This window comes from Polypterus senegalus, chromosome 9 (genome assembly GCF_016835505.1).
Source record: "Polypterus senegalus isolate Bchr_013 chromosome 9, ASM1683550v1, whole genome shotgun sequence".
Taxonomy (NCBI): Eukaryota; Metazoa; Chordata; class Cladistia; order Polypteriformes; family Polypteridae; genus Polypterus; species Polypterus senegalus.
The window spans coordinates 73,744,635-73,755,820 of NC_053162.1; the positions used below are offsets into that span (position 1 = coordinate 73,744,635).

Sequence of the window (11,186 nt, forward strand, 5' to 3'; positions counted from 1 at the left end):
ACTAAAGTTTATTTGTAGATTTCTTGTATCTAAAGTTCATCCAGCAGAGAACTAAAAGAGGTTTTTACAAGGCTCTGAGGCATCAATGAGTGATGTGTGCAAAATCCATGACAGCAGCAAATTGAAGCATGTATATGTTATATTTATATATCTGTCAGTCCCTTCATAAAGGAAACTGACTCAGCGGCATGCTGTGTTTAAGTACAATAATCTGTCATATATTTCTAGTTGTATTTTTTTTTTAATTTTGTTATTAGCATAAGTATAGACTGATAAGAGGCTACAGAACAAACAAGATTAGGCATCTCGATGAACAGGGTGCTCCACCAAATGGCAGTGTGCCAACTGCAGTAACTTGTAACTGAGTGGAGAAATTTAAAACTTAGAATTTTAGGCAAAATATTAAAGGGAAGTATAAAGTAAATTCAGATACATTTTTTTTCATGTTGGGTTGTGATAGCTGTGGATGTAAACTTTATAACTATAATAACTCTTCATGAACACAAGGATCATACATAAAAGGAAGTCTGACTGGCATATGGAAGCCATGTATTTAACAGGAATTGTTTTACACATTTGGTGTCCTTGTTTCTCCAGAGAAAGTCATTTATCTTAAGTTTTCCCCACTGCTGCATACTCATTGTGTCATTTGTATGAGAAGATTCCAGTTGCTTACTGGTACTTTCAGCCAATGTGCAGTTTAGTTTTGCACCTTTCTGTATTTTGCACCATCTATCTTTACATTTTTTGCTCCCTGACCTTTAAAGTCTGTAATCATTTGGTAAAGGGGAAAAAAGCCACAAGACAGAGGTGATACAGGGTATGAGTAACTAGGGAGGTATTGGACCGATATAAGTACCAATACGTAGTATTGGTGCATATCATACCCCTTTAAAAAAAAACAAAAAAAAAAAAAACTTGGTGATCTTGGGTGTGTCTTAAGAATTTTCTGGCATTCAAAAAAAAAATTACATACAAAATACATTACTGAAATAGTTGACCTCCAGAATAACATATTTTGGAATGATGAATCCAAAGTGGAGGTTTTCTGGAAACATCCAAATACTGCCTTCAGCAAGAAGATCGTCACATTCTTCTTTTTAAGAAAACTGTTGGAAATAATTTTTTTTTGTCTGCTTTACTGCTTCAGAACCTCAAAACACCTTTTCAATACCTGAGTAATCTGGGAGAAATGCGATCATTCTATCTAACAAGATTAAACAAACTATGTTAATTTCTGGGGTTTCTTAAAAAAACTGGAATACATTTCTGGAGATTAATATTGGCTATGTCTCATAGCAGTGAGAGACAGGTAATGGCTTTTACCAGAGGTAATTCAGGTTTGTATCATACCTGTTACCGTGCTGTGCAAAAAACGTAGGCATTTACTGATTTCTTCTGTTGTTTAACATTTTTTAAGTTACATTTTTTTTCCAAGTCAAAACACAAAATCTAGCATTAGATAAAAAGCACCTAAGTGAACAAGAAGCCCATCATTGTGTTTATATTATTTATTGAAAGAACAGTTCAACTGTATTAAAAAGTAATTGCCACCTAAATTTTAATAACTTATTGTGCCATCTTCACCTACTATGACTGCAAATAATACTTCCAACAGAAATCTTTCACATCATTGTGGAGCAATGTTAGTTCACTTTTCCTTGCAGAATTCCTCCACGTATGTAATTTCAACCATGACTTGCTTATTTGGAAACTTCTACAGCATCTCAGTTGGTTTTAGGTCTGAAGTTTGACTAAGTCATTCCAAAGCTTTAATTTTACATCTTTTTAGCAATTCTAACTTGATTTTGTATTTTGGTTCATTGTCTTTCTAAATAACCCATCTACATTGCTGCTTTGGCTCACGGACAGATAAAGACACTGTCCTTTTCCGATACAAAGCAGAACACCGCCATTAGAACACCACCTTGACCACCATGTTTGACTGATGAAGTTATGTTTTAACCATGGAGTGCTGAATTTGTTTACTGTTAGTCATCCAAAGAGTCCTACTGTATCCTTATCTGTCTATAGAACCTTCTCTTAAAAGGATCATAAAATTGTATGTTCCTCTTGGCCAGAAGTGATTTCTGCCTATTTACTGACTGATGATTCCCATTTTTGCTTCTTTTCTTAATGAAGAAGTAGCCAGTAATCTGTGTTTCCTGGTGATGCATGTAAATTGTCATTAAAATTACAGTCATGCAACATTTATTGCAATTTCTCAATTTTTTTTTTCTTATGTAGTACTGTAAAACTCCATGAAGAAATACATTTTGCTCTCACATGCTGCTACAAAAACAACTTGGATAATCAAGCAAGGCCTGTGTGTGTCTCTCTCTCTCTCTCTGTCTCTCATCTTTACTGGATAATTATGCTGAGGCTGTTCCTTTTAAACATTTGTTCACCAGGAGAAATACATTAGGGTACAGATGTAATGCCACTTTTCAAACAGCTTTTCTGGATGAAGCAGATACAAATGTAGGCAGATGAGGAGCATTGTTTAGTGTTTTACCTTTATGTGAAAGATAACTTTGTTAATTATAAATTCACATTTAACTTGCATTGTTGTTTTCATTTTTTAATGCAGGTTGAGTGCTTGGTAAATGAATGGGGGTGGACCAGTGAAGATGTGATTCTCCATACCCTTCCTTTGCATCATGTCCATGGAGTTGTAAATGCATTGCTGTGTCCACTGTGGATTGGTGCCACATGCATCATGTTGCCAGAATTTCAGCCTGCCAAGGTCAGTATTAGAGATGTTAGCCATTAACCATTGTCTTATTCTTATCAATTATGTGATTAATTTGAATACGCATTGCCTTGCAACAGATGATAGACTTATTGTTGTTTATTTAAAATAGACCTTTTGATTCAGCAAGAAATGTTCCAAATTATTACTCTTGTATCAATAATAAATAATAATGTAATAATATATGAAATATTATAGCATACATTGTATATTCTATTATTTTATACAGTAATAATAGTGTTACTCTTGGTACTCACGACTGACTTTTCGATTGTTTTAACAACCGAGATTTATATCAAACTTATAATAATTATATCACAGTCACATGCCACTACTCAAATTAAAACTGATAAAATCTGTGTTACTTCAGACACAAAATTTTTCAGCAAGACATACAGAAGGCAGCCAAGAGGGTAATCAGAATGTGATTGTGAACTCATGTGAATTTGAACTTGGTAGCATGTTTCACTCATACCCTGTAGGTTGCAGTAAGTGAAAAATTTAATATGTATCTTAACTGCAACAAAAGGCTGCCTTTTCATACCCAAATATTGGTGCTGTCTGGGTGGGTATTCAGGTGCTGGTCTGACAGTTAAAAGGTTTACTTTCAGCTGATACCAAAACATTTCATTATGCTCCTATTCCTAAACAAAAATGTATACATTCCTGAGAAAAAGTGCACAGAAATGAGCACACAATACATTTGTCTTGAGTAATCATTTATTAAATAAAGAAATGCAACCAACAACAAGTACTTTCTGAAAAATCATTGTTGCTAGTTAGATTAGATTAGGTAAAGTTTAGTAATCACAATGGTACATTCACATGCATATAGCAGCAGAAACTTAAAAACAAGGATACAGACTCACAGGACAAATAACACAGCCAATCAATTAATCGATATGCAAATATAAATAAATATATATTATTCATATATTTCAAAATGGCATTTCAAAATAAACTTAACAAGTGCTGTGGGAGGAAGCATTGCAATGTCAGATAGCAGTGGGCAGAAAAGACCCCCAGAGGTGCTTCTTAGTACAACCTAAATCAACCTAATCAAATTAGAGCCAGCTGATTGAACACACCCAGCCCTGCACAATATATTCCTTACTGATTTTTAACCTTTACCATTGTTAAGTCATCCATGAAGTAGTTAAGGATTGTAACAAATCCAAACAACTACAAGCAAACATAGTATTCCACAGTAGTAATATTAAATATCTATAGTCAAACATGGGCATAGTATTATAGTGTGTGGCTACTTTGTTGTTTCAGGATTTTGACAACTTTTATTAACTGAAAGAAGTATTAATTCTCTTAAAAATCTTAATATGAGTCATCTGTCTTTGAGCCTCAGCTGAACTATGTATAGTGGGATCATTCAGCAAGACAATGATCCAAGACACAAAATCAATTCTACATCAGAAAAACTGAAAAGAAGCAAAATCAGAATTTTGGACTAGCATAGACAAAGTCAAGATCTAAGTCCTATAGAGATGCTGTGACATGACTGAGAAACAATAAAAATAAGAGATACTTAGCTGTTTTTTAAAATATTTTAGGGTGTTTGACTGAATTGTGTAAAATCTTAAGTTTAATTTATTTAATCAGGAAATTTCTAATGCCTGACAAAATAATCTTTGACAGTGTTTGTTATAGCCTAAAAACCTTTAACCTTATTAATGGTTTGCCAATGGTTTGCTCTAATAGTCTTCTAAAATACTATAACAGCAAACATCAATAAATCATTCTGTGACTGACAGTGCTGAGATTACTACAAAATTTCTTTGAGAAAAAAACAACAACAACAGAAACTCTGAGACAGACTATTTAGGTCAAGCAATAGACAGCAGTATAGGTTAGACTGCTGAGACATGCTGTAGAGCTTTCTTTCCCTTTGTCACACTAAGTGTTTGAGTTTCTTTGATGGATTGCTCTGTGTGGCTTTGTGTCTGAACACAGAGACGTGCTCAATTGGAGGTTAGAACCCATCCGATCGATGGACTGACATTGAGAAATGAGGGCTTTAGGATCTAAGGGGAGAGCTGATGAGGTGGGTGTTGGAAAATGTGCCCACCCAATGATTGACAGGTAAGGGCGTGAAGGACATGGTTGCAAAACTGTTTCAGCTTCAAGGAAATAGATGAAAGTATTTGACTCTGTATTACTGCTGAAGGAGTAATCCTTAAGTCGTACAGAAGAATATTTAAAATATTTCACAGCTTGTAGATAGTTTGGTGTAATTTGTGAATTCTAAACTTTAAGGATCTAAATGCTGTAAAGTATCTAATGATAGTTTTTTGCAGATGAAACGATGCTGAATAGTCACAGCCTAGGCAATTTTCATAATTGTGTGGGAACATTAGTATAAGAATTACACAAACACAATGGTTTGTTTGTCACTTTGTTTGTTTTTATTAACTAGGGATCTGAGATCAGCCTGAACCTTATACATACAGTATTGTACTTCAGCAGCATTTGGAGAGCTAGTTTTTATCAACTATGTTGAAATCTAAGTATGTTGAGATAACTATTAGAGTGCTAGTGTATTTAAAATACACTACCATACTATTTATAGAGAATATAATGTCAATGAGCAATCCATAACCTGTAATTTATTAAAGTGTACATTTTGGTCAATATTAGATCAAATGGATTTCATTTATAGGTGTTAATGTAAACACTGATCTTACATGTATCTGAGTAGCGGTGGCTCTGTTATCAGTTGTTCAAATGCTGTGTCTTTTATTTTTTTCCTCCCTTTTATTAGTTTTATAAGATTCTATTACTGTAAATTGGTAAATGACATAAAGATACAGTAAATAAAGTCTTCTTCTGTTATAAGACTCCAGGTTTAAGGATTGTTTTAAGAAGGGGAAAACACACCAGGAGATGATTATGTGTGCTTAGAAACATTTAAAAGATAGCAGAGAAAACAGGTCAAAACAGGGCACTGTGAGAAGCAAAGTCTAATGAAGAAAGGAGTCCTGTAAAATGAAACAAAGCCTGATGGTAGGGCCTACTTGTTTTAAAGCTAATTAACACTAGAATTATTTTTATTGAATTTTATCCATCTGAAGGATAAGACATGTTGAAACTAACACCATACTTATACTGCCATATCCAGTGATTTAACTGGTGAGACAGTTGTTGTCATGTAACAGCTCCTAATGTGTCACCTAAACAAAGAATGAGACATGAAATAGGAAAACAAAATTGGCTTAAAATAATTGAAATTAAAACTTTTAAAACAGAATTTGCACAATACAAAACCCTAAAATAGATCAAAATCTATACTAATAAAAGGCAAAGCCCTCACTCACTCACTCACTCACTCATCACTAATTCTCCGTGTAGGTAGAAGGCTGAAATTTGGCAGGCTCATTCCTTACAGCTTACTTACAAAAGTTGGGCAGGTTTCATTTAGAAATTCTACGTGTAATGGTCATAACTGGAACCTATTTTTCTCCATATACTGTAATGGACTTTAGCTCGATGACCGTGGCGGGGGAGCTGCGTGTGACATCATCACGCCTCCCATGTAATCGCGTGAACTGACTGTGAACGCAGTACGTAGAAAAGAAGGAAGAGCTCCCAAAGAGTGCTGAAGAAAAACGTGAATACTTTATTCGCGAGATACAAGTTTAATGAGAAGACACGAGGTATAAACGAGGCTTTGAATCACTTTGTAATGGAGTTAAAATTGCTGTAGCGAGAAACTTTTAAGTGCCGGGTCTTAGCTAACATTAAATAAAGCCGTGGACATTGCAACATCACACAAGAGAGCAGCTTACGTGAACTGACTAAACGCAATACGAGTGATCACTTCCATGCATCAAACCTGTTCAAAAAACGCATTACACAATTGACAAGGTAGGAAAAGAATATGCTCCGAGCTGAGCTCCACAGCTAATGCGGTCTTGCGGAAGCAACTTCGTCACGCTGCCACCAAATACTCACAGAAAAATCCACAAGTTAATACACACGCTGTCTCTAGAGTTTCTCCACACTCAATGTATTCCTCGCATCCCTGTTCTACCCTCTAATCTCCCATTTCAATTCAGATGCCTTCAATTTCCAGTAAGGCTCTGCTGCGCGATGACAAGTAATAAGTCTCAGGGACAGACCCTAAAAAAGGTTGCCATTGATTTCAGGCAAGATTGCTTTTCTACTGGACAACTATACATTGCATTCTCAAGAGTGAGCTCGCGCAGCTTCGTCATATTACAACCAGAGTGCTGAACTGACAACGTGATATATAAAGAGAACTATAATAATCGTAATAAACGAACAATAAAACAGCGGAGAACCCATGGATTAAATAAAAAGGCAGCTTAATTGGCAAAGCAAGGAAAAAGGATGGCTTTATATGTCGTTCGTTTATAAAACAGCGGAGAAGCTGTGTAAAGGCTGCTTCACAATAAAACAGCGGAGCGCCTTATATGAGCAGGCAGTTAGCTAAAGAAGGGGATCAATAGATATCTATAATCGTAATAAATGAACAAAAAATAGTGTACAAGCCGCGGATTAAATAAAGGAAATGGGTACCTGAACAGTAAAGTAAGTCTCGAATAGCTACACAATAACTATAACAATCATAATAAGCGAACAATAAGACAGTACAGAACCGCAAAGCAAGGAGAAATGACGGCCTTATATCGCATTTGTTTATAAAGCAGCAGAGCAGCTGTGCAAAGATAGCTACACAAAAAAACAGCAGAGCGCCACACTCTGAATGTATTCCTCGCATCACCGTTATACCCTCTGATCTCCCATTTCAATTCAAATGCCTCAAATTTCCACTAAGGCTCTGCTTCACGATGACAATTAATAAGTCTCAGGGACAGACCCTACAAAAGGTTGCCATTGATTTGAGGCAACATTGCTTTTCTCCTGGACAACTATGCGTTGCATTCTCAAAAGTAATCTCAGTGCACAGCTTGGTCATATTACAACCGGAGTGCTGAACTGACAACATGGTATACAAAGAGATCCTTAACAGATAGGTATTGGTATATTTTCCCTCAGTTTAAAAAGGTTTTCTTTTCTTGTTAATAAAAATTTAAAAGCAGTTCTTCGTCACAAGTAAACGCTGATTTTGCTATATACAGTATATATATATATATATATATATATATGTAGATATATATGTGTGTGTGTGTGTATATATATATATATATATATATATATGTACACTGCTCACAAAAATGAAAGGAACACTTTAAAGAAACACATTAGATAGATCAGATCTCAATATGAAGTTGGATATCTATACAAATAACGACAGGGCAATGTCTTAGGAACAAAAGGATGCCAAGTCTTTTAATGGAAATAAAAGTTTTCTGCCTACAGAGGGCTCAATTGTGTAGACACCCTAAAATCAGAGTGAAATGAAGATGTGGCAGGCTAGTCCATTTTTCAAAAACTTAATTTCTGCTACTCAAAATGCTTTTCAGTATCTTGTGTGGCCCCCACGAGCTTGTATGCATGCTTGACAACGTCGGGGCATGTTCCTAATGAGACGACGGATGGTGTTTTGTGGCATTTCCTCCCAGATCTGTATGAGGGCATCCCTGAGCTGTTGTACAGTCTGAGGAGCAACCTGGCGGCGCCTAATGGACCGAAACATAATGTCCCACAGATGTTCTATTGGGTTTAAGTCAGGGGATCGTGAAGGCCATTCAATTGTTTCAATTCCTTCATCTTCCAGGAACTGCCTGCATACTTTCGCCACATGAGGTCAGGCATTGTTGTGCACCAGGAGGAACCCAGGAACCACTGCACCAGCATAGGGTCTGTCAATGTGTCCAAGGATTTCATCCTGATACCTAATGGCAGTCAAGGTGCCGTTGTCTAGCCTGTAGAGGTCAGTGCGTCCCCGAGTGGATATGCCTCCCCAGACCATCACTGACCCCGCACCAAACTGGTCATGTTGAACAATGTTACAGGCAGCATAATGTTCTCCACGGCTTCCCCAGACCCTTTTACGTCTGTCACATGTGCTCAGGATGAACCTGCTCTCTTCTGTGAAAAGCAAAGGGTGCCAGTGGTGGACCTGCCAATTCCGGTATTCTATGGCAAATGTCAATCAAGCTCCACAATGCCAGGCAGTGAGCACAGGGCCCACTAGAGGACGTCGGGCCCTCAGGCCACCCTCATGAAGTCTGTTTCTGATTGTTTGGTCAGAGACATTCACTCCAGAGGTCTGATGGAGGTTATTTTGTAGGGCTGTAGTAGTGCTCATTCTGTTCCTCCTTTCCCAAAGGAGCAGATACTGGTCCTGCTGATGGGTTAAGGACCTTCTACGGCCCTGTCCAGCTCTTCTAGAGTAACTGCCTGTCTCCTGGAATCTCCTCCATGCTCTTGAGACTGTGCTGGGAGAAAGAGCAAATCTTCTGGCAATGGCACGTATTGATGTGCCATCCTGGAGAAGTTGGACTACCTGTGCAACCTCTGTAGGGTCCAGGTATCGCCTCATGCTACCAGTAGTGATACTGACCGTAGCCAAATGCAAAACTAGTGAAAAAACAGTCCAAAAAGATGAGGAGGGAAAAATGTCAGTGGCCTCCACCTGTTAAACCATTCCTGTTTTGGGGGACATCTCATTGTTGCCCCTCTAGAGTACCTGTTATTAGTTTCATTAACACCAAAGCAGCTGAAACTGATTAACAACCCCCTCTGCTACTTAACTGACCAGATCAATAGCCCAGAAGTTGCATTGACTTGATGCTATACCCTGATTAAAAAGTGTTCCTTTAATTTTTTTGAGCAGTATATATATATATATATATATATATATATGTGTATATATATGTGTATATATATATATATATATATATATATATATATATATATATATATATATATATGTGTATATGTATATATATATATATATGTATATGTATATATATATATGTATATGTATATATCTATACTAATAAAAGGCAAAGCCCTCACTCACTGACTCATCACTAATTCTCCAACTTCCCGTGTGGGTGGAAGGCTGAAATTTGGCAGGTTGATTCCTTACAGCTTCCTTACAAAAGTTGGGCAGGTTTTATATCGAAATTCTACGCGTAATGGTCATAACTGGAAGCAGTTTTCTCCATTTACTGTAATGGAGATGAGCTTCAACGCCGTGGGGGAGTTTCGTGTGACATCATCACGCCTCCCACGTAATCACGCAGTACATAGAAAACCAGGAAGACCTCAAAAATGCGCTCAAGAAAACATGCATTATATAATTGAGAAGGCAGCGAAACAATAAGAAGCGAGTTCTGCTACTTGGAAACAAAGCACGATGTAAACCTACACTTTAAATTAAGTTCATAGACAGGCTGCCGCCTGGCGTTTGTAATTTAGTGCCTGCCCATAGAAGGCCATCCGTCAGCGGCAATCCAATAGCAAACTGCCACGGGTAAATATTCACGGGTGAAGGACTGTGCTTATGGAGAGGAAGATGAGATGGTCAGGGTGGTGTTTGACACAAACTCATCGAAACTGCGAGAGAAGTTTTAAGTGCCAGGACTAAGGTAACATTAAATAAAGCTATGGACATAGCGAGATGGCACCAGCACAGCTGGGAACCTTCGATGCAAGTACACCGAAGGCTCACGTGAACTGGCGCAGTGCACAGATAAAAGCAACAGTTCCAAAGAGCTGAACAAAACCGAATTACACAATTGAAAAGGCAGCAAAAATATGAAGCGCCTGATAAGCATATTCATAAATGCAGCTACTGTGGAAACAAAGCACACGGTGGAAAAAGTCAATGTCCCGCTAAAGGAAGACAGTGTAAAAAAAACCCGTGCATGCAGTGTGTCAGGTCTCAGATAAAGAAGACGAGCTGTTTATTGATGCAGTAAGAACTAATCGATGAATGAAACCTGTCATCTTTACAACGATTGACAAACACGGAATGTAACTTGAACACAACACATCGCACAAATACGACCCTGATTGAAAGAAATAATGATAATCAAATCCTTGATGACAGCAACATTCAATAACACTCACAAAACAATTACTGTATATTGACAATCATGTTACGTTATTTTTAAAATGTTCCCTTTTCTTTTCATAACTTCTACTTCTCCACTGCGATACGCTGGTATATATTTAAATGTATATATATACCCTATCTACAGTACATACTCTAGCATAGACAAGCCACATGCTGTGGCTCAATTGTAGAGTCTTCCTCTAATGCCGACATTCGAGGTTCGATTCGAGAGGGATGCACTGAGTATGTACGCGCTACTGATTCATTTTACCTTCGCATCTCCTTGGTTTGGGACGTATGAAAAATATTAGGTTAACGCAGAATCATGTTACGTTATTTTTAAAATGTTTCCCTTTATTAGCACAAGCACAGCTGAGAAGCTTTGATGCATGTACTCCATAAGCGTTAAAAAAATAACGCATTTAATCA

General features: G+C 37.1%; 1 protein-coding gene across 4 annotated transcripts in view; it reads left to right on the forward strand.

Annotated features, from left to right (window-relative positions):
• acsf3 (acyl-CoA synthetase family member 3) overlaps positions 1-11,186 on the forward strand; it is a 222,066-nt gene that overhangs the window by 38,963 nt on the left and 171,917 nt on the right. For all 4 annotated transcript variants that reach the window (XM_039763282.1, XM_039763285.1, XM_039763281.1 and 1 more), the window contains one exon: positions 2,591-2,746. In XM_039763282.1, coding sequence (XP_039619216.1) covers positions 2,591-2,746 — 156 coding nt within the window. The remainder of the gene's footprint in view (positions 1-2,590; positions 2,747-11,186) is intronic.